The sequence below is a fragment of the Pogona vitticeps genome, chromosome 4 (genome assembly GCF_051106095.1).
Source record: "Pogona vitticeps strain Pit_001003342236 chromosome 4, PviZW2.1, whole genome shotgun sequence".
Classification (NCBI taxonomy): domain Eukaryota; kingdom Metazoa; phylum Chordata; class Lepidosauria; order Squamata; family Agamidae; genus Pogona; species Pogona vitticeps.
The window spans coordinates 134,451,215-134,475,625 of record NC_135786.1 but is presented as its reverse complement, the minus strand read 5'-3'; the positions used below and the strand labels follow the sequence as shown (position 1 = coordinate 134,475,625).

At 42.3% G+C, this 24,411-nt stretch overlaps 1 protein-coding gene and 1 long non-coding RNA gene across 2 annotated transcripts in view; one reads left to right on the top strand and one right to left on the bottom strand.

Moving 5' to 3' along the window:
- The window catches only part of XRN2 (5'-3' exoribonuclease 2), a 125,879-nt gene that overhangs the window by 80,742 nt on the left and 20,726 nt on the right, over nucleotides 1-24,411 (bottom strand). The window contains exons 2-4 of the mRNA XM_020790516.3: nucleotides 3,934-4,061; nucleotides 3,733-3,844; nucleotides 1,448-1,559 (exon numbers count right to left, since the gene is read on the bottom strand). Of these exons, the coding sequence (XP_020646175.2) occupies nucleotides 1,448-1,559; nucleotides 3,733-3,844; nucleotides 3,934-4,061 (352 nt within the window). The remainder of the gene's footprint in view (nucleotides 1-1,447; nucleotides 1,560-3,732; nucleotides 3,845-3,933; nucleotides 4,062-24,411) is intronic.
- On the top strand, nucleotides 17,945-19,371 carry LOC144588945 (uncharacterized). The gene is made up of 2 exons (XR_013544723.1): nucleotides 17,945-18,072; nucleotides 19,162-19,371. It is a non-coding gene; the product is annotated as an uncharacterized LOC144588945 (long non-coding RNA).

Below are 24,411 nucleotides of genomic sequence, written 5' to 3'. Positions count from 1 at the left end.
AGTTTTAAATATGAATTATGAGCCATTATGAACAAACTCTGTGAACTTTGCCTTTTATGCCACACAACTGACTCTGCTTCTGCCAAACACAGGTCAAGGCAAGGAGCTATGCAAACAGATTGTATTACTAGAAATCTCATTCAGTAACTTCTAATTTCACAGCAAATGGCCCATTTAGTTTCAAGCACATCTTAAAAATAAGGGCAAGAAACTACAGTGGAACCTCAACGTACACACGGCTCCACTTGCATACTTTTTGAGGTCCGGATTTCTCTGGCCGCAAGATTTCCAATTGACTTGCGGCCAGGGAATCGACCTACGGACCGGAAGTGCCAATTTGGCACTTTCCCCGCCTCCCCCTTCCAGTCCGTATGCCGCAGTGTCTCCGGATACCTTCCAGGGCTTCTCCGCCACCATGGGAGGCATCTCGGAGGTCCCCCACCATCGCCGATTGAGCCTCCAAAGGAGCCTCCAAAGGCCTCCCATGGTGGCGGGGAAGGCCTGTGGAGGTCCCCCTTGCCGCCGATTGTGCTTCGGAGCTCAATCAGTGGCAGGGGGAACCCCCAAGAGGCCTCCAATGGCGGTGGGGAAGGCCCCTCGGTGCCCCCCCCGTCGACACAGGATTTCCCAGGGTGGACCGGGCCGACCAGGGGAGGGCTTCACCTGGTAGGCCCGGTCTACCACCCAGGAAAGCCTGGTAGACCAGGCCTACCAGGGGAGTGCTTCCCCCAGTAGGCCCGGTCTACTGCTTGGGAAAGCCTGGTAGACCGGGCCTACCAGGGGAGGGCTTCCCTCAGTAGGTCCGGTCTACTCCCCAGGCGTTCCTGGGGAGTAGACCAGGCCTACTGGGGGAAGCCCTCCCCTGGTAGACCCGGTCCACCCTGAGAAAGCCTGTGTCGGCGGGGGACCTCCGAGAGGCCTCTGGCAGCGGCGGCGAAGCCCTTGGAGGCCTTGGGCAGCGGCGATGGCGGCAGCAAGGGACCCCTGGAAGGCTTCATAAAGGTAAGTTCTATTTATTTTAATTTTTGTGTGTGTGGGGAGGGGGTTCTTGGGCCGGTTACGGATTAAATGGTTTTCAATGCATTTCTATGGGAAATGCATATTCAACCTACAGACTTTTCGACCTACGGACACTGTTCCAATACAGATTATTTCTGTAGGTCGAGGGTCCACTGTAGTTTTTTTAAAAGCTACACATACCTGAATTTTGTGCCCTCTGTCACAAGTCAGCTTCTCTGCGCATAGCAGCCAAATAATACACACAATTTTGATCACATGGACATCATTTTATTCAAACAAATTTCAAATGTGTGCACCAGATTTTTTTTTATCCCAGGCAAGTCAACTGCTATCTGAAATACTTATTTCTTCCAAGAATAACATACTTTCATAAGAAAGAACTTTACAGTCACCTGCTACTGACATACACTAGGAAAAAAATACATGCCTTTTCCCAAGATTTCTTCTCTTATTCTCTGCTTCTCTTCTGCACCTTCCACTCCTTCCTTTGATGCTCTGAATCTTCTAGACCTTTGTTGGTTCATTTTTGCACGGGGAGCCTAGAAGAACAGAATTACTGTGAACAGTATTTTTGTCTTTTTCTTTAAACTTAGTTGTCATATTTGCATTAAATCTAAGACGCCCGCAACCATTAAACGTGACAGTTTATTTCTAAATGAGAAAACTTTATCTGGTGGTGAAATAACACTGTAATTGATGCTGATTTTTAATACCACACACAAGAGAAACATCCAGCAACCAGAAACCGGTGAGAAACAATAGCCACAGTTCGCTCCTCACATTTCTTCCAAAGAATTTTTTTCTATTTTTCCATTGGAAAAATACTTTGTTTCCCGAAAATGAGACACGGTCTTATATTAATTTTTCCATTGGAAAAATAGAAACTTGTGTGAGCTTAGAAATATATTCCAATGATATATTTCTCTTTTGAAATGAGTTAAATGCTTTAAAGCAGAGAGTTTAGTCATTTAAAATACCAGGAATTGTGCAATAAGAAGATCTGTAAGGGAGTCTACAGAATTAGAGAACAATACTTGTTGTGGATACTGCAGACACACACAACACTAAAATTCAAGAGACATTTCTACATCAGGTCAGTGCTGGCATCAGCATGAGAGGAACTTTGCTTGTTGTACTGAAATGCATACGATGCAACAATTTGCAGATTCCTCTTCAACTTAGTACATACTCAACATTTTGCTTAAAGAAAGACTTCAATATTTTTAAATGTCAAGGGCAGATAAAACAATGCATTTTCATATTCTAGTAACATTATGAATAGTGCATTATGTGTTGCTAAAGAGGTAAGATGAGATCTGAGTAGTTATGAATATAAAAATTACATATATTTCAACTTTCCCCCAAATGTCCATCCTTCCCCAAAAAAGAACCCCTCCTTCTCCCTCCCTCACCCCACTGGCATTACAATTTAGGGAAATTTTACACAGAAATTCACTATGTGTTCATAATAATTAAATTACAGTGGTGCCTCGCATAACGTTTTTAATTGGTTCCAAAAAAAAACACGTTATGTGAAACATCGTTATGCGAAACACCATTTCCCATAGAGATGCATTGGAAACCGGTTAATCCGTTCCAATAGGCACGGATTGCCGTCCTTAAGCGAAAAAACCCATAGGAAACATCGTTAAACGATACAATGTATCCTCCGTTGGAATGTATTGTAGCTGACTCAATACGTTTCAATGGCTTTGCGAAGTCAATTTTTGCAAAATTAAGTGTGTCATAAAAGGGTCAAAAATGGTTTTAAATGCTTGGATTAGCTTCTGCACCCTCTAAAACGAATGCAAAAGTTAATTTGGCTTTGATCTGACTTTTCGTTAATTAATGGTGAATTTTTTCCCCCCAACTTTTGACAGCTGTCAAAATCTGACAGCTCCATTATTTCCTATGGGGGAAGAAAAAATTCACAAAAAATTAATGAAGACTCAGCAACTGTTCTAAATTCTTGGGTTCATTAGAGGACCCCCTAAGTTGTGTGCAAACCTGATTTGGCGTTGATCTGAACTTTCGTTAATTTTTTGTAAATTGTTTTCTCCCCCATAGGAAAGCATGGAGCTGTCAGATTTTGACAGGTCCATTGGTTCCTATGGGCTAAAAAAAAAGAATTCACAAAAAATTAACGAAAAGTCAGATCAAAGCCAAATCAGGTTTGCACATGACTTAAGGGGTCCTCTAACGAATCCAAGCATTTAGAACCCTTTTTGACCCTTCTAAGACACTTTTTTAATTGAAAAAAAACACATCGTTAAGTGAAGCAGGGGACCTAAAACCAAAAACGTTAAGCAAAGCATGGTCCCAAAATCGCTATGCGAAAATCGCCCATAGGGAAAAACGTTATACGAAGCACAATCTGACTCTGAAAAAATAAACGTTAAGCGAAAAAAACGTTAAACGAAGCAAACGTTATGCGAGGCACCACTGTATTATCAACTTTCTGCCTTTGTCTTAGAGCAATAGCCAGACAATGCAGCTGAAAGAAAGTGCTATTAGCATATTTTCTTCGAACAATCTGAGACTCGAATGCATAGATTTATAAGACATCATCTCGCCACTTGCATGCAGAACTACACAAATATTCTAAAGATCTGCTTTCTCCATTTTGAAAGCTGCTATCCCTAAACATTCTTGCTCTGAATGGGTCCACAACAGGTTGCCAAACAAGCTGATAGCAAATATTTCTGTACTAACCACTCCATCTATTGCCATGTATAAAAGTCGTCTTGGTCTCACAATGTTGAAAAGCCTGTCAATATACTCAAAAATGGCCACCATCATTTCATCTTCATTTTTGGGCGCTGGCCTGCAATGTAAGGCAATGTGTTATCATTTCAAACTATATATAAGCAATGTATTTCAATGTGTACTAAAGTACATTCAATGTGTACTCACTTGTCTTCCGGATGTGTACAAGGATGGATGATGCCATTCATATCCAAATATAGGTTATCAAATTCCACTTCATTGGGATTCGGCTTGCTAGTGTCAACTGGAATTTTGACTCCATTACATTCTTTAGGCTGCAAATGATGATTGACAAAATTAATGACAGTTTTTTGGAGCTTTTTCAATCAGAAAGAAAATACTGTGTTTCTCCAAAAATAAGAGAGGGTCTTATATTAATTTTTGTGCCAAAACCGCATTTGGGGTTGTTTTCAGGGGATGGTGTTTTGTTTTTGCTTTTTTTCATGTATGACAATCTATATTTATTCAAATACAGGCAAGTCATCATCTTCTGGTTGCTGCACGATGGTGGAGGGCAGGGTTTCACTTAACTTGGGCTTATTTTTTGGAGTAGGGCTTATATTATGAGCATCCTGAAAAATCATACTAGGGCTTATTTTCAGGTTAGGTCTTATTTTCAGGGAAACAGGGTAATGAACATTCCAGGGAGTGCAAAAGCAAGAACATGGAAAGATAAGACTACAATTTAATTTGTTTCAGCATTTGTCCATTGAAATATTTTCTCTTATTGATACAGGATATTTAGCAAAACTACAAGTGATTTTGCACTATAAAAGCTAGTAATCCATTCTAGAGATGAGCATGAAGCACTTTGTACCCCTTTGTCACAAATCATCTGTTCGTTTCCCCCACCCCCTCGCCAGCACCTCCACTTGACAGCTGACATGCGCTGCTCCATCCCTCAATCTTTCAGTCCAGCCTGGACTTCCCTTCTCCGCCTCCTCCAACAGCTGGCTACTCAAACAGAAGCACTGCAGGAATTCCTGCCCCACCGCCTTGTCTGAGTGATCAGCTGCTGGAAGAGGAGAAGGGAAGTCCAGGCTCCTGCCTGGACTGGAAGATTGAGGGATGGAGCAGTACACACTGTCTGGTGAGTGGAGCTGCAGGTGGGGGGAAGGAGTGTATGGCAGCTGCGCTGCCGTGCATATGATTTATGAAAAGGAAGTACTTCATGTCCATCTCTAATCCATTCTTTGGTATGATAATTGTAGAACATTATTTTTAAAAAATCGATAGACAAAAAACTCTGGGAGGCAGTGGAAGACAAGAGGGCCTGGCGTGCTCTGGTCCATGGGGTCCCAAGAGTCAGACACGACTTAAAGACTAAACGACAACATAGACAGAAATCCAATCCAACAAATCAACTACATAATTTAGAAATTTAATTATTTAATACTTATATGCTTTAAAATAAATTACAGAAATCATACAGCACAAGCTAGCAAAAATAATTCATAGTTCTACGTGCTAGTATAAAAAGTCAGTCCAAGAGAGGACTAGACAAATACTCCTTAACCTTTCATCATATGGATCAAATTTTTTATTGTCTGGGCAACTAAGCATCTGGAATTGGACCTGCCATGGATACAAACCTCTTGTCAAAGGCTAGTGTGAATGTAGGTGCCTTAAATAGGCTATCATGTCATGGCTCCAAGATAGATCGTTTGGAGTTGTTTGAGAATTAACCACACCACTTGTATAATAAAGGATTTTTCGATCATACTGAAGATAAATGGGAAGTACAGTGGTGCCTCGCTTAACGAGCGCACCGTATAACGACGAAATCGCATAGCGATCCGTTTTTTCGGATCGCTAATGCGATCGCTCAACATTTTCCTAATAGGGCGAAATTCGCTTTGCGCAAAACGAAGCCCGACGATCAGCTGTTTGGCGGCCAAAATGGCCGCCGGAAGCCCGGAAATGGCCCAAAATGGCCGCGCGCAGCGTTTTCGCGCCCTCGTTAAGCGAGGCGAGGGCGCGAAAATGGCTGCCGGCCATTAAGAAGCATCGCTGAACGGTGAGTATTTGGCCCATTTGGAACGCATTAAACCATGTTTAATGCGTTCCAATGGAATTCCCTGCCCCGTTCAACGATGCTTCAGCACAGCGAAGGTTAATCCGGAACGGATTAACCTCGCTATGCAAGGCACCACTGTACTATAGCAGAGTGCTGGAAAGGCTCCCAGGGATACAGCTGAGCATATATCCCTTAAAGTCTAGTTGCCCGGGCATATGTTCATGTGTGTGGTACCTAGCAGAGATGTGGTATAAAATTATTTTATGTTATGGGTGTGATGATTTGTGTTTTTATTGTATTAGAATGGGATATGTAGTCCTAAGATTGTCCCAATAGCATCCATCTTGATTTAAAGTCTGTTCTGTAGTAGGAAAGTTTTTCATGCTGTTTCAGAGAAGCTTCGCTCTCTGATTATCTCGTTGCTAAGATGAGTAGAGAGCAGAGACTTTAGTAGTCAAAATAATTCTGCCACAAAACTTGATAACAACTCTCAAGCTCTCATGAGAAAGTTAGGCGGGACAACAAGACCCAGGAGGGGCTGTTCCTTATGAAGAATTCTGGGAAGAGGAAGGAAATTGGTAAGGAGTTGGAAAAAGATGGAGTTGGACTGAGAAAGGTCAGACACGTGCTTTTTCCCATAATGGTTTGTAGCTTTGCTATGGACTATTTTTCCTACCATGGACTGATGGAAGTCAACTGGATTTCATCTAGCATCAGCCTATGAAGACCCAAGACACGTGAGATGGACTGTGTTATGCTTTTTATTAGTTAGCATAATTCTATTTCTTTATTTTTCCAGCTGGAGTGGGGAGGGGAGTATTCCGTTTGTCTTGATATGAAAATGTACCTACTGAACTATTTTACCATCAACTGAAACCTTTTCTAAAGCAATTCTTTTCAATAAAGCAGTAATGATTTGATCTGCATGCATTGGTTCTTGTACAGACTAGCTGAATGTCTAATTGGCCATGTGTGTTTGCTACCAAAGATTTAGAGCCAGATTATTCTGAGTATAACTCATGGATTTGTCTGTGTGTGTTGCTTTCTTACTAAAGGAGATTGGCTTTTGAGGAAGAAGTTTAGACAGGACCTTGCTGAGACCTAAGTGGCTCTGCTCAGCAGTCAGAGGTTTGTCTGGATTTCGGACTCATCCCAGTCTCCGGCACCCCCATAAATCTCTTTGGAGATAAGGGGCTGCTTACATGATTGGCAGCGGTGACACGAAACACGGGCTTTGATTTATTGCGTTTACTTTGGCTTAAGTTGAAAGCAGCATCTCGATGCATGTGCTTTTCACAGCTGGGAAATCCCAAGCCTTGGCAGAGGGGTTTCTTCCACGCTATTTACTTTGAAGGGCTATAAATTAGCTATATTGCATTTTTCTTTTCAGCTAAGGGTCTTAAAGAAAGACTTTGCTTTCAAGCGAAGGTCTGTTAAGAACTAATGCCTTAGTTATGTAATTGGGCTGTTTAATGAGTGGGCATTTTCATGCAAGTAAGCGGTCGCCCTTCTGAAGCTCCAGGGTAGGGCTGTTTTCTGCCAGAGTGTTTTATGGCTTTGCCCTCGCCCTACAGTTTCGGCTACAGGGGCAGGGAGAGGATTTTTCCTTTTGGGTCAACTTGGCGTCTGCGTTAGTTGCAGCTTGCATGGAGCAACACTTAGAACGAGAAGAATTTTTGGTGTTGCCTGGAGAGCAGTTTGTGACTCAGAGAAAAGTTAAGATTGGTGGTGCATCTGCTAGACTGCCTTTGGTTAGTAAAGATACGAAGCCCTTGCATCAAGAGCTTTTGGAGGCTGTTGAGCACGGCGTTTTGACTCACAGTGGAGCTAAGCAAAGGATTACTTATGGTTCTTCACAACTAAGAAGGGAATTACAAAAGGGCAATATAATGGCTAAACTCCCAGCACAGGACATCAAGGACCTACTTGGATCTGATCCAGATCAGACTTGGTCTAAGTTGCAACAGATGGATCAGGCAGAGGAAATGGCGGGTACCAGCACTCCAGTAGGGAGGGGAGTGCCAGCCAGGGACATTCCTGATGAAACAGCAGGAGCGGCAGCAGCAGCAGCCGGTGCTGAGGGTCCTGATCCTAACAAGAGTCTATCACCAGTGGATAAGTTAACCCTTATGTTTGCTGATTTTGTTGCTTGTCACACTCAATCTATTCATAATCAGAACATTGCTGATCAGTTATTGAAGCAGTACAGAGAGAAAAAGGTGGAGCGTTTGGTTAATGAGCTGAAGGAAAAAGAGGAGTTTAAGAACTCAATAGCCAGTGTTGATAGAAACAATCTACCTTACTACCATGATGGCGATGATATCTTATCATTTTTATCTATATATGAGCAAGCGTGTAGAGATCTTAGTATACCTGAGGCCTGGTACCTCAAGTTATTGCGTACTCAGTGTTCTGGGCAACTTGCCAACATTGTAGCCAAATTATCTGATGAGGACACTGACTGGCCTATTTTTAAAGAGGAGGTAAAGAGAAAATTTGGTTTCACTTCGGAAATACTGAGGCAGAACTTTAGAAAACTGAAAAAGCAGCCTAATGAGTGTTATTCTGCACTAGCTGACAAGATAGAACATCTAGGTGATCAGTGGTTGAGCTCCTTGGGCGTCAGTACCTTTGAGGATTTAAGAACTGTGTTGTACAAGGAGCATTTTCTTAATTTGGTGCCTTCAGAAATAAGGAGTACTTTGTTGGAGAGAAACTACAAAGACTTGCAAACCCTTGCTTTAAAAACTGATGAAATTCTCTCCTTTAAAATGCATGAACCTGCTGTTAGGGCAAAGACTGCACCAGTAGTGCCTAAGAGACAGAGTCAGCCTGATTTTAGAAAGTCTTTTTCTCAAGAGCCCAGGCAAAGTTCATTTGAGCAACGCAGGAGCCTAGCTCCTAGCCAGAGTAAAACGCCTCTTAAATGTTTTGAATGTGGTGGCTCTCATCTGCGACGAGATTGCCCAAGGTTGAATGTGCCAGCTAGCCAAGTTAAGGAGCCAGCTAGAAAAACACCTGTTCCAGCTCCACGGAGATCTAAAGCAGGCACTCCCAAGATGGCGTATGTAAGTTCTGTGCCAGCGGGAACTCAGCAAGTACCAGCTGCCAGTAATGCAGTTTCTGTGCCTCACCAGTCAAGCATTGTGCCTTCACAGAGTCAGGAAGGAGTTAACTTAACTGTAACCCCTTCGCAAGCCAGTGGAATGCAGGCGGCAGTAAACCAATATGTGCCTAGAGTTTTGGACTTACAAATTGCTGCAATTTCATCAGAAATTGTAAAAGAGACAACCTCAGGAGAGAAATTTTCCATTATGGATCCTGATTGCATAGTACCAACTACACAAAGGGACTGGGCAACCCGCACATTTTCTGAGGTGGTTTTTCTTCACACACCTGGAGGTGATATGGCTTTAAGTGCTTTTCATCACTCGGGTGCCGACATTTCTTCGATAAGCAGACATTTTCTAGACCCCACCTTGATCTTGAACAACCTGAGGTGTCCAGTAAAAACTTATGGGTCTATAGAGACTGAGCAGAAGTTCGTTCCTTTAGCATATGTAAAAATTACCTACAAGTCCTGGTCAGGTGCAAAACATATTTTAACTCATGAGGGAAAACCTGATTTTCTTCTTGGAAATGATCTTGCTTTTTTGGATCGCATGCAGAGTCAAAATGTAGCTTCGATGCAGGTAGTCACACGTTCTCAAAGTAGGGAGATGCATGGCCCTGAACTGGAGCAGGAATCCACTGAGGATAGCTCAGATGGAGACCTTACCCAACAGCAGCCTCTTGTGACCGAACCTGATAAAGCAGCTACAACAGAAACTAAAATGGAGGATGTGACCCCAATGGGATCAGAGGACTTTAGACTGAAGCAACTTAATGATCCCACTCTAGCTTCTTTGAGGTCACAAGCAGACAACTATGCTGAACGTCCTGTGCATCAGCAAGTTAGTTTCCTGTGGGGAGAAAATGGACTTTTGTACAGAGAATATTTCCCCAAATCCAACTTGGATGCCCAACATATTCAACAGTTAGTCGTGCCTACTGAATATAGACTGAGAATACTAGAAATGGCTCATGACCATCCGAGTAGTGGGCACCAAGGAATACAAAAAACCCTAAAGAGGATTTCTCAACATTTTTACTGGCCTGGTATTTCAAAAACTGTAAAGGACTATGTCAGTTCTTGTGACTATTGCCAACGCACAGGCCATCAAACTGACAAGGTAAAGGCCGAAATGCAGATTATGGAGATTCCTGACCAAGTGTTCCAGTGTTTGCAAATGGATGTGCTAGGACCTTTTGTTCCTACTAAATCTAAGAAGAAATACATCATTTCTTTCATCTGTTCAGCCAGTAGGTGGATCGAAGCCTATGCTATTAGCAACCTTACAGCTACCACCATAGCTAGAATCATCGTGGACTTGTGCTCGCGTATTGGAGTACCATCCAAAATAATTTGTGATCAAGCAGGAGCCTTTACAAGTGAACTTATGCGCAAGATATGCGAGATAAGTGGAATAACCATCAGTTTTAGCACGGCCCATCATCCTCAATCGCATGGTATGGTGGAAAGAGGTCAACAAACTTTGCTTAGAATGATTAAAACTTTGACCCAAGAATATGGAAACATTTGGGATGAACTTTTGCCTTTTGCTTTGTTTGCTTACCGTAGCTCAGCTCATTCGTCACTAGGTGGCTTTTCTCCAAGTGAGGTAGTGTTTGGAAGAAATCTACAAGGACCATTGGACTTCCTGAAATCCGATTGGGAAGGTGTGGTTAAAAGTAGTACTGTGCCAGTTGCTGATTTTGTTAGAAAACTTCAAGAGAAACTCTTGGCTGTCCAGGAGTTGGCCAGAGACAATTTGTTGGACGCTCAAGCAAGTCAGAAGTTCTTCCACGATAAGAGATCCAGACACAGGGAATTTTCTGTGGGTGATTTGGTACTTGTTCTGAACCCACTCAGACCTTCTAAGCTAGAAGTTGTCTGGGAAGGTCCAGGTGAAATTGTTCAAAAATTGGGAAATGTCAATTATCTTGTCAAAATGTTGGATTCTAATAAGAAACCTGTTCTTTACCATGTCAATAGTTTGAAACTGTACAAAGATAGATCTGCAATGGTTTTTCAATGTCATGCTGAATATTTTCATGCTGCAAATGAACCTATTGATATGTTGTCTGAATTGCAAGATGCAGGTACATGGTCTGATAATCTTGTTTTAACAGGTACCGTTGATCAGAAAGAAAGGTTGTTTCAAATTTTAGAACAATACCAAGATGTGTTTTCAGATAAACCAGGTTACACCAAATTGATCAGTCATGTGATAACTACTGAGAACAATGCCCAGCCCATACGGTCTAGCCCATATAGAGCAATTGGTAATCATGCTATCCAGATTGAACAAGAGATACAAAAGATGTTGTCTTTGGGGGTGATTGAACCGTCATTCTCCCCTTGGGCTTCTCCGGTGGTACTGGTGCCAAAACGTAACGCTCTGGGTGAAATTCTCGAGGAAGTAAGATTTTGTGTTGATTACAGAAAGTTAAACAGTGTTACTGTTCCAGATCCATACCCATTGCCTAGAATGGATGATTTAATTGAACATCTTTCAAAGGCTAAGTTTATCAGCATTCTCGATCTAAAGAATGCTTATTGGCAGCTCGATTTGGCTGAAGATTCACGAGATAAGACCGCTTTCATCACGCATGTGGGAACTTTCCGTTTCCGAAGATTGCCATTTGGTTTGAAGAATGCTGGTGCTTCATTTCAAAGGATGATAGACAAACTTTTACAAGGTTTACCTTTTGCAAGTGCTTATCTTGATGATGTTGCCATTTTCAGTTCTGATTTTGATTCTCACATGTCTCACATTGAAACTGTTTTGTCCAGACTTCAGCACGCAGGACTGACAGTCAAAGCCAGCAAATGTCAATGGATGCAAGGAAAAGTCATGTACTTAGGTCATTTGATTGGGCAAGGAGAAATTCAGACTCTGCAAGCCAAAGTACAATCTATTAATGATTGGCCTATTCCAAAAACTAAGAAACAGGTACGCTCGTTTTTGGGCCTAGTTGGCTACTACAGAAAATTTATTCCTGATTTCAGTCATTTGGCTTCACCTCTGACAGAGCTCACTAAGAAGAGACAGCCTGTCAAGGTAAAGTGGACACCAGAGTGTCAAGGTGCCTTTGATGCTTTAAAAGCTAAGATTATGGATGCACCTATACTGAAATCCCCTGATTTTGACAAACCATTCGTTCTACAAACAGATGCCTCTGAATTAGGCCTTGGAGCAGTATTGTTACAGCAAGGAGAAGATGGGAACCTTTACCCTATCTCATACTTCTCTAGAAAACTCTTGGATAGAGAGAGAAATTACGCAGTACCTGAAAAAGAGGCTCTTTCTATATTTTGGTCTCTAAATTTACTTAGACCTTACTTATGGGGGCGTAAGTTTACACTCCAAACAGATCACAGAGCTTTAGTTTGGTTGCAGAAGATGAAATCTCACAACCAAAAATTGTTGAGATGGAGTCTAGCATTGCAAGATTTTGATTTTGAAGTTCAACACATTCCTGGAAAATTGAATGTTGTGGCAGATGGTCTTTCTAGAATGTACTGTGAAGATTCTTATGAACCTGAACGTTGAAACAATGTATTCAACAGTGTGCTATGTTTCAGTGTTGTAATAGTTAATCTGTAGTTAAGGTTTGAGATATAACGAGTTACTTTGAATTACTTTTTAGTTACTTTTGCTTGATTTCTTAAAATTAGATCAGATTTACTGCTCTGAATTTTAACGATAATCAGGGGGGGCATGTGATGATTTGTGTTTTTATGTGTATTAGAATGGGATATGTAGTCCTAAGATTGTCCCAATAGCATCCATCTTGATTTAAAGTCTGTTCTGTAGTAGGAAAGTTTTTCATGCTGTTTCAGAGAAGCTTCGCTCTCTGATTATCTCGTTGCTAAGATGAGTAGAGAGCAGAGACTTTAGTAGTCAAAATAATTCTGCCACAAAACTTGATAACAACTCTCAAGCTCTCATGAGAAAGTTAGGCGGGACAACAAGACCCAGGAGGGGGTGTTCCTTATGAAGAATTCTGGGAAGAAGAAGGAAGTTGGTAAGGAGTTGGAAAAAGATGGAGTTGGACTGAGAAAGGTCAGACACGTGCTTTTCCCCATAATGGTTTGTAGCTTTGCTATGGACTATTTTTCCTACCATGGACTGATGGAAGTCAACTGGATTTCATCTAGCATCAGCCTATGAAGACCCAAGACACGTGAGATGGACTGTGTTATGCTTTTTATTAGTTAGCATAATTCTATTTCTTTATTTTTCCAGCTGGAGTGGGGAGGGGAGTATTCCGTTTGTCTTGATATGAAAATGTACCTACTGAACTATTTTACCATCAACTGAAACCTTTTCTAAAGCAATTCTTTTCAATAAAGCAGTAATGATTTGATCTGCATGCATTGGTTCTTGTACAGACTAGCTGAATGTCTAATTGGCCATGTGTGTTTGCTACCAAAGATTTAGAGCCAGATTATTCTGAGTATAACTCATGGATTTGTCTGTGTGTGTTGCTTTCTTACTAAAGGAGATTGGCTTTTGAGGAAGAAGTTTAGACAGGACCTTGCTGAGACCTAAGTGGCTCTGCTCAGCAGTCAGAGGTTTGTCTGGATTTCGGACTCATCCCAGTCTCCGGCACCCCCATAAATCTCTTTGGAGATAAGGGGCAGCTTACAATGGGTGTCTCCATTTCAGAATTTATAGAAGCTTAATGTGAGAGGTGGGTGGTAGGGCTGTGAGCAGAAGCTAACAGCACCTCAGTTCTCGTGAGAAGTTATAGACACCTTCTTAGTAATTTTCCTGCAAAAGCAGCTCACTTTACACCAGTGCAGCCTGTTAAATGAATGAGCTAATGAGAAGCAACAAGCTAAAGAGAGTAACAAATTTTAATCCCAATAGCAAAGGAATATGATCCAAAATGACAACTGACATGTAGGACAGGAAAATCCACACCACTGAGTAATTCTGATGCTTATTACAGTAGGCACTGAACACGGCCACAGGTATAAAAACACTTCAAAGAAAAACAAAACCACAGGTATAAAAACACTTCAAAGAAAAACAAAACCCCAACACAGTTGCCACACTGAAAAGACAAACTCGAAGAAACATAGGTATGTAAGTAACAAAATATTCTTCATTCTGGTGCCCATATAGGGGTGATTCGCAAGCTAGAGTTGTGGAGGTGGGAGTTATGCCAGGACAGAACAGCCCTCTCAAAAGCAGAATTTCTCTCAGCCCTGAGATTTAGCCTGTCATTTGTGACAAAGGTTAAGGGCTGGGACCACGTGGCTGCTCAGCAAATATCCTGGATGTTTACACCTTGCATAAAGGCAGTAGGGAAGAACATTCCTATGGCAGAGTGGCTGCAGAAAGCCAGAGGTGGGGGCTTGCTTGCAAGTTCATAGGCCAAGGCCACAGATAAGGAGATCCATTTTCAGAAGCGTTGGGAGGAAATTGGCTGTCCTTTCTTGGCGCCTTGGTAGGAAACTAGAAGTCTGGTTGTTTGTCTAAAGTCCTTTGTTCTGTCTAGGTAGAAGGCCAGCGCTTGGTGTATGTCCAAGGACTAGAAGGATCATTACAGGTCATTTTGAGGATACAGATAAAAGGTAGGTAACATGATAGGTTGAAACATGTGAAAAGAGATGCTACTTTGAGTAGGAAGGTGCTATAAGTATGGAGAGTGACCTTGTCTTGGGAGAAAATGATGTAAGGTGAGTCATAATGAAGTGCCATAAGCTCTGCAGCTCGATGTGCTGATGTGAGTACTACCAGAAGTGCAACCTTGAGAGATAGAAGGCAGAGACCCACTGTAGCCAGTGGTTCAAAGGGAAGCTTGGTAAGCTGGGAAAGAACTAGTGGTAGGGGGACCAGGGGTCTTGTGGAGGTCACTTACCTGGGTAGGCATTGTGGAGGCCCTTTAGGATGCTTTTTTTTCACAGCGTGATTTCTGAAGAATTTTACAATTTTACAATTTCTGAAGAATTTTACAAGGGGATGGCCAGTTGATTGATGAGCGACTATGTCGGCAACTATGAGATGTTGTTTGAGATGCAGTAGGAAAGTAAGAACTGTGGAAAGAGATGCAGGAGAGTCCTGAAGCTGATGTGATGCCACTGAAAATGCTTCCACTTATAGCCATGAAGTCTAGTAGTAGGAGGGTAGCTATGAGAGGGGTGAGAGGGATATTCCCCCAGGCAGCGAGTTACAGGTGAGGGATGTCTGGGTGAAGTGCCATGCTGTTTTGGCTAGAGAGGTGGTCACGGTGCAGAGGAAGCTGAAATCTGCCAACTACTGTGGAAAGGGTGGTGAACCGCTGTTGTCCTAGCCACAACGGAGTGAGAACTGCCTCTGAATGATCACATAAGAGTTTCACAATTGTGTACTGAATCAGTGGAAAGGGAGGGAATATGTAAAAGAGATCCCCCGTCCAAGTCACGGTAAAGGCGTAGCCCAAGGAATTTGGTCCATTGCCTGCACAGGAGCAGTGGCAGGCACATTTTGGAGTTGGTGGCAGTAGCAAACACATCCACAGTAGGCTCGCCCTAGCAAGATGTCAGTTGGGCGTACACTTTGTGATAAGGTTTCCATTCGTGTATTTGTGTCGTTTTCTGGCTGAGTTGGTTTGTGGTTGTGTTGTCGGTGCCGGAGACATGGGTTGCTATATGGATGATTTGGTGGGACATACACTATTCCCAGAGGAAGCCCAAAAGGTATAGAAGGCTCAGGGATTTGGTTCCTCCGTGTTTGTTTAGATAATACACTGCTGTGATATTGTCAGAGGCAATCTGAACCATGTGACCTTGAATTAGAATTCTGAAAGTTCGGAGGGCCTTGAAGATGGCTAGAGGCTCGAGGAAGTTGATATGACGAGTCTTCTAGTTTCTGGACAACATAGCCTGAACTTGTCTGTGGCCACAGTGGGCACCCCATCCCCTTGTGCCTGTTTCTGTAAGTATGCGATAGGGAGGGGGATGCAGTTGTCCACCATAGAAGCTTCTCTTGAGATGTGGCAGAAGAAACAGTCTTTTGTTTGGGAGTGTGCCTCTCTCTTGTTGCTGTAGGTGAGAAGATAAAAGGATTGTAGCAGTCGCATCCTCAGTCAAGAGTGTGACAGGACGGATGTGGTGGATGCATTGTGTGACAGGACGGATGTGGTGGATGCATTGTCCATTGTTGTTGACCGGAATGGACAGAAGTACGGTGAGTTCAAATTTGTTTCATTGTGCAGCGGGTGATGATATCTATGTGCAGTTGACATAGAATAATTCAGGTGCTTCAGGCATCTAGGAAAACTCTTATATACTAGTAAGTCTGGGATGGGACAAGGTGAGACTTTCTCATTGACTTGCAGCCTGAGGCTTGAAAATAGGCGAAGGGTAAATGCAATGTTGGTATGTAGAGTAGTCCTGTCACGCACTACCAGAAGCCAATAATCGATGTAGGGAAAGACAGCAATACCGTGGATTCTGAGAAAGGCAGCAACTGGTGCCATGCATTTTGTGAATACCCTCAAGACTATGAAGCGTTCGAAGGGAAGCATGTGGAAATGGTAGGTTTGTTGGTCAACAAAGAATCTGCGGATGGGATAAGTGATGATGTTGGGGCTGAACTGAGATGTGGGATTATGTGTTATGAAGGACTATGGACGTGAACCAGTCTCCTTTTTGGAGGAGAGGGAGAATACACTGTAATGTTACCATCTGGAAACATTTTGGGGCGGTGAAACTGTTCAGGGTGTGTAGATGAGCCATAGTCCTCCATCCTTTTTTGGCACTGTAAAGTATTGGGAGAAGAAGGGAGTATGTGCACGGTGGAGAGGCACTCTTGAGATAGCTTTTTCCTCAAGAGTGTGTGAATTTCTGCCTGAATGACAGGCAAGGAGATGGTATGGCGGCTACAACCCATGGGTGTGAGGGATGAAAATTCTATGATGTACCCATCTATGATGTTTAGAACCAATACATCTGAGGGAATGAAATTCCAGTCATGGATAAAGGGTGCCAACCATATATCTGTTGTTGACTGTGAAAGAGACAGTGGTTAATAGATAGAGAAATCAAGCTTGGGCTGGGACACGTCAAAATTGCTGTCTGGGCTTCCTGTCCATCTTTTGGGAGAGAGCGGTCTGTTTGCATTTGGCAGAAGCGGAGGCAGGAATAAAGCGTTGTTGGGTACACCGGTCAGATGCTCTGAAGCACTCCAATGGAGATTTGTAGTTCAAGTATGGCATGGACCTCTTCCAGTGAAGGTGGAACTGAGAGGTGGTTGATCTGTTGGAGTTGATGTCAATCTTTCTTGCATCTGATCTCTTTCTGTACAGGTCCTGCATGAATTCATCAGTTTTGCCATTGAAGAGTCCATCTCCATCGAATGGAAACTCCTCTATGCAGGATTTAGAGTCATCAGGAAGACCAGCAGAGCCAAGCATGGCGGTGTTAGGTGACATTCGCTGCCTTGCTTTTAGCTACACAGTCAGCCACATGTCGGGTGCAATGAATCTGCTGTCCTGCAAGAGTGTAGGCCTTCTGTTTCAAGGAGATAGCCAGATATTTCTTATCTTGCAGTAAAGCTGAGATTAGAGTTCGGAATTTCTCCTATATGAACTTCTGGTAGGTGCCCATCATGGCCTGAGAGTTAGCAATGTACATATGAAGTGGCACTGAACAGCAAAGTTTTTGAGCCAGTAGGTTGAATTTGCAACTCTCCTTGTTACTAGGGATGTCACATGAGGAGTCCTTAGATCTCATCTGGACGGTTTGTACAATTATGGAATTTGGTGTGGGGTGTTTGAACGGGAATTTAGCTTTGTCCTGTTGAACCCTATAGAAATGCTCAATTCTGTGGGATCGTGGTGGACCCGAGGAGGGGTTTTGCCAGGACTGGCTGTTGAGATTAGTCAAAGTCTCGAGCACTGCCATTTCAACAAGGATGTTTACCTTTTTACGGATGCAGGTGAAGACGGCATCCTTTGCTAGTGGCACTGGTTTGAAGTCAGGTAGCGTCAATGATTTTGCCATTCTCTCCATTAAATCATTATAGGAAGAGAGAACCTCCAAAGATGAGAGTGGAGCGTCATCTTGGACATCGGAGGTGGGTGATCTGAGTGCAGGGAGAGAGGTTTTACCTTCTTCTCCATCAGAGTTGGTGGACCTGCGGTCAAAAAGCAGATCTTCAAGAGGAGCCAAGGTAAGTGAAGTGTCAGCATCAGGAGGTTGTAGAGCTGGGGATGATGCTGGTTGAAGAGCTAAAGCCTGAGATGTTGAGTGGGGCAATCCTGGTTGTCGGTGTTGTCCATACAATAGGCACAGAGTGATGGATTGTGTGGAGAGTGGAATCAATTTCAAGAGTCCAGGTACGATTGGGATGGCCATCCCTTGTCCCTGTACATAAAGTGAGGGGGACAGAAGAAAGGAGTGTAATAAGAGTCCTCATGGTACTGAGAACCCACTGAGAGAGACTGCAAGTAGCATGGTCGGTAGTGATGCGGTAGATATTGTGAGATTAAGACCGATGTAGGTTTCCTACTCTCCCTGTAGTGTTGTCTCGGAGACTGCTGGGTAATGGAGAGGGATCTCAATCTTGATGTTCATCCTCCTGATGGTGGAGTTGATTAACACTGTTGTTATAGAGGAGAAGGTGGTCTTTGTGAGATGGGGACACTCTGCACAGAGAGGCTTAAGTATTCATCCTCTGAAACCAAGACCGTGTATTGGGTGTTGGTAACAGGGGCAGAAGTCAGCTCTCAGATCGGTAGCAAGGGGTCTGCGTGAGCCACAACAACACTGCAGGTTGTCATTTTTTCTTTCTTTTGGTCGCCTCAATATCAGAGGCTGCCTGTCATTTTCAAGAGTCATGTTCCAATTTCTTTGTCAATTTCAAAAACAGTTTTGAGAAAGATGAGGGAGCAGGCTCAAGTTCCAGCCCCCCCCCCCAATAAGGTTATCTGGTCCATTTTTGTACTGGGATTTGCCTTAGTAGGGGGATCCGCAGCTTGAAGGGATTGTTCCCAGAGGAAGGATCAGAATTGAGACTGCTGGTTCTTGAGCGTAAGAGCTGTGAAACTTTTGCAGATTCTGCAAGACTGAACTAAGTGGGTTTCTCCCAGGCAAAAAAGGTAAGTGTTGTGTGTGTGTGTGTGATTGTGGCATCTTCTTGCCACAAATGACATATTTTTTCATTAAAGCAACAGCCATAAATCATTGGGGAATGAGAGTGGCAGAGTCGCAGTAGGGGGTTAGCTCTAACTAAAAATATCTCTCTCTCTTTAACATAAAGGAGGAGAAGATGGAAGAAGGAAGGAAAGCAGAAAACTTTATCAAATGACAGTAAGTGAGGCACAGGTTCCGAAGCAGCCCTTCGCAGCAGCGGACAATAAAGCACTGAGGAAAGCGGGGGCTGCGCACATGCGATATAGGCTGAGCGGCCCTTTCATTTTTGAGGCTCTGGAACTTTCTGAAATGCATACATGGACACCACTACGAAGAACCTGACACCTTCCAGATGCTTTGAACTGTAATTGTCATTAAGCCCTTGCTGGCATGTCCTATGGACGGGGATTATGGGGGCCTTTTCTTTCGGTTTAAATTTAATATTTGCATTATTTAAGAATGCGTAGGAGAGTCAGTCCTCTCAGTTGTGTATCTCCTGCAGAGTTCCAGAACCCTGACATCAACCTCTTCAACACGGAAAGCATTCTCTCAGGGGTCATGGTTGAAATTGGCAAAGAAGCTAGGATCAGGACCATTGTGGTTATTGGAATTTTAAAACAGTTGGCAATTTTCTATTGCTTCTAATACAATCCTTGGCCTCTCATCTTTAGAAACTGTTCACAATTTATTTTTTCATATTTGTAATTCTGATTTAAAAATTGAAAATTTTTCAACAAATCTGTCGTACATTTTAAAGCACTGCTCCACAGACGAGAACTTAGCATTTTTACATGTTCTTGAAAGAAGAAATTGCAATTTTGTGACGTATATATTGAGGTCAGAAAATTGAGAGTTCAGTTCTGTTATGAAGCAGTCCAAAAATGGAAGATAAAGGTAGATTGCATAGTAATCTTTGGAGCTCTCAGCAGATGCATTGTCATGTACTATTTGACAACCATTTTTCCTTGGCCTCTTTATTTCTTCTCCAAAACCACCAAATAGTTTCTCTGCTAAAGAATAAATTTCATCAAAGTGTTCAGGATTCCCTCTTATTTCTTGTAATGTCTGAATTATAACTTTGTGTTCACAATATTGAACAAGATCAGAATCCACCTTGTGAACTGCCTGACATACCTTACTATGGCAACGTAAGAAAAAAGATTATTTAGCAGATCATTCCAAACATTTTTCACGTAAAAACTGAAAAGACCTGCTGTGACGCTTCTTTTGTATTGGAGTTCTGTAAAGTTTGTATTATTGGCAAATACATTTTAAATACAGAAGCCTACAGGTTGATTTTTTTCCCCCATTCAGCTTGTCTCACACAATCTGAGAACATATTCATCCTGACTCTTTTTTTACTACGTTTTCAAAAGATGAATCTCTTTGAGAAGACACTCACAATGGCAACATTGTCATATCCTTGGTCGATCGGCTTTTTCTAAATCTATACCAAACTTGGATAGAGTTGAGGTAATAACTAATGCTAGCCCAAGCACCATTATACCTGCAACTTCTAAAAAAACTAAGCAAATTTTTGCAGTATTTGTTTGCCATCACTTGCTTCCACTTAATGACGACAAATTGCCAACTGCTCTTTCCTTGATATGTTTTGCATCTCATTAGTTAATACAGAAAAACATTCTGCTGCATTTATTTTTGAAACAATACTTGTTTGGACAATTTTCCTACATAGTCCAATGATGTTGCTCTCTATGATTGAAGAGATGAACATACTTCTAGTGCCTGCAGTCTTTATTAAGCACTTATTCAGAACTTTATATCTGCTTTGAATTTGAAAACACAGAAGTGTGTAGTAACTTCTATTATTATTATTCTCTGAGTCTTCCAGTACAACAGCACTGAAGTTGTTAGTGTCTCTTCAGGGTATTTCCTACCATCCACAGTATGGCTTCTATCATGAATACTATTTTTCTGCAGTTCTCTAAAACAATTATTTATGTGAACTCACATGAGGGAAAACTTAAGCTTGCTTTCCTTCCATGATTTTAAGAACATTTTCAGCAAAAAATATTTGCTTAATTGCAAATGCAAGTACTGATGATTGCTTTGACCTCACAATTTTTATTTTCAGAGAGAAACACAAAAAGTAATGAAAAGAAACACATTCTAGAAACTTAGGAAAATGGAAATTGGTCAGGAAAATCTGAACATTGGTCAAAAGTCAGAGAATATCAGGAAAACTGTGATTAAGATACATTAATGTAGTGGGTTTTTTTAAATATGCAGCCACAGCTAGATGATCTTTTCCTTGCAACTGCCTTTCCCAGTTCTACACCTCTTCCCCAGTTCGACCTCTTATCTTAGCAATCAGCCAGATGTCATTGCTAACCTCCGTCCTTGCATGATTTGTAAGGTCAGCTGTAGCTTTTTAAAAAGCAAAGCTAGTTTAACGGTTCAGAGCAACATACAAACTCCAAACATTTAAATGCTTTCTTCTCTACCTGCTAGCCTGCTACTAGATAGCCCTACACTTTCTATGATGTGCGGAGTGACAAGAGAAACAATGAAGAGTCTACACTTGGAGAGTCCATTACTAAGTACAATCAAACAGCTGTTGAACAGTGCCTGAAGTCTAATCCATACAAAAAAAATAAAGAGATAAGAATTCCAGGTTGATATTTAATCCTTTTGATGCACTATAAAATTTATGTATATATCTTATCTCAGCTATCTCTTTCCAGTCTATTCTGTAGTAATTTCTCTCTATAACAATCAATTGTAGATTATTTATAGTGTCCAGGAAGATTCAAATATTCTACCACATGTTTTTGTGTATTAGACATGGGATATCCATGAACTTGGGGATATGAATACGAATATTGGCACCATGGTTGCCTGGGAAGTCCAGTCACTTCCCCTCTGAATTGGCAGGTTCAATTAATGGTCACCACAGAGTGCATGCAGTCAGCACCATTCTTGTCGCGCTTATTGCAGAAGTAGCACTTCCCTGCCTCCCCATGCAGCCAACCACTCTAGTCAGGAAGCAGGATGATGAGTCTCTCTAATCAGCTGCTGAGCAGTTGGAGGGAGGGAGGGAAGTGCCGGCCTGGCTACCTTTGCAATTGGCGTGACAAGAATGAAGCTAGCTGAGTGTGCCACAACCACTAATTGGACCTGTGGGTTTGGAAGGGAGGGACTGGACTTCCCAGGCACCTGTGGTGCTGATATCTGTATTCATATCCCCAGTGATACAAATACGAATTCCAAATGTCTAGTTGTCACTTGTTCCTGGTGGAGTTTACAGAGAACAATCTCTCTTACAACTCTCTTTCCTGATTTCTCCCATACATAACATTTGCAAATGAAAAAAATGTCTGTTTCTTCTAAATTATAGAAATAACCTGTAAGCAATTAATCTCAGTTTTGGAAAGTTTGTACCAGCCACATAAGCAATTCAGCTATATCTTGGTTTGGGCAGGTGCTTCTGTGCTAGGCTGTACCAAAACCACATTTTGAAAACGGTATTTAAGTGGACAGATTTTAATATGTGATTGCGCAATCTAAAATTTTCATGCTGAATTCATTCTATGGTTACCACTAGTTGCTAAACACAAGCACAATGTTTATTGTATAAAGTGTACTGCAAAATATTTGAACTAATTAATACAAGAATTTAAGCTGTTGCATTTCCTGCAAAAGGACCATTATATCACAAGAAGTTGAAAATTAAATAAAGTGAACAGATGGTAAAAGCAAAGATGAAGAAAGCAATGCCCCTGCAAAAACTGGACAACAGGTTCAGAGAGGTGAAAATGGCAAAGAACCGCATCCTGCACAAACCAATATGGCTGCCTGTGTAATCAAGGACTGTGCCTGTGGGCTTTGCAAATAGTGATGAAGAAGCCGTTTAACTCTATAACAACATCAGTGAGTTGTTCAAGCAAATGTTTTCAGACAGCCAAATGGACCCAACAGATTCATCCTGGAAACACAAAAGCAAAGTTTGTTTTCTTTTTTTTCCCAGCAATTAAACAAATTTACAAGCCCCCCCTAGTTCAGTTAAACCAAAGGAGTTGAAGTGCTTACCAGCACCATCTATACGCAGCTATGCCTCCAGATCTCTTTAACTGTCTTATCCCAGGAAATAAAAACACCAGAAAAATGGGAAGCCTCAGGGAGTTCACTTCCTTTCCTCTTCCTATTTCTAAAGGGGGAAAAAAAGCTTTTTCATACTAAGAGCCATAATGAAATAATATTTAAATACTAAATATTTAAATATTTAAATACTAAATAAATAAGCTTCTAAGGACCTTATTATTCTTTTTTAGATTGGGGGGCTGCAGCCTGAACAGGTCCAAGGGAAGTTTAAAAAAAGGCCCTCGGGAGTTGCATGCTATAGACATTCAACCTCATTGTCCAGGTTTACAGTCTGAATAGTAATCAGAAGTATTCGTATCCTATGTTGGGTGAGTAGGACACACTAGGAATTGTACACCCCATTCTAATAGGTATGGCTGTGAAGGGAAAGACCAGAAGCTCTGGGTCTTTCTGGTAGAGCTGACTCTCTTAAAAACATCAAAGTTGACCCAAACTAGCCCTCCTTCCACCCCTGGTCTTAAGAAAGATCAAGGGACCGATGCTTGTGAATCAGAAGAAGATAGACAGGGAGGAAAGCGGTCCTGTGCTGTGGATACAAGCGACCTGGAAGAAGCCCTCAAAGGGTTAATGACAACCAACCCTTGGAAGGAAGATTTGAAGGGAAGAAGAGGGGCGGAGTTAGAGGGGGAAGAAGGGGGGTTAGGAGATATAGAGGATCCGTGGACTGGACGCTGGGAGTAGGTGCGAGTGCCGAAGGAGGAGGCCGAAAGGAGATGTAAGAGGGGTTTCATCCAAAGACTCTCTTATTGGGGGGAGACTGAGGCTAAGGCCTGCCGCAAGAAGCTTAGTGAGGCAAAAGAGGCCAGTGAGAGGGAGAGGGAAGCCCGCCAAGCATGGCATATAGAGCAGCTGAGGCAGATGGGCTGTTACCTGGTCCCTGGAGTGCCTCGCCATGAGAAGGAGACCCATCCTGGGGCTGGATGGGAGATGAAGAAACCCTCCCGCTATTAAGTCCACATGATCCAGTTGGAGAGGACAAACCGTTGGGGCAGGTCCCTGTTGGACCTTGGAATGTTACGCCCGTTAAGACATTTGATGAAAGTGCATGGGTACCCTTGCCTGAACCGTTGTCGGAGCAAGAGACAAAAAGCAAACCAAAAGTTAATGTTGAAGTTCCTTTTACTGAGTTGAATAAAAACAAGTTGTTAGCAGAGGACCCTATCTCAACTCCTTTTTGGGAAGAGCGGGAAGCCCCTGTAAACAAACCTTCACAATGGCCCTCCTGCAATCATCATCATCATCTCCTCAATGGGCA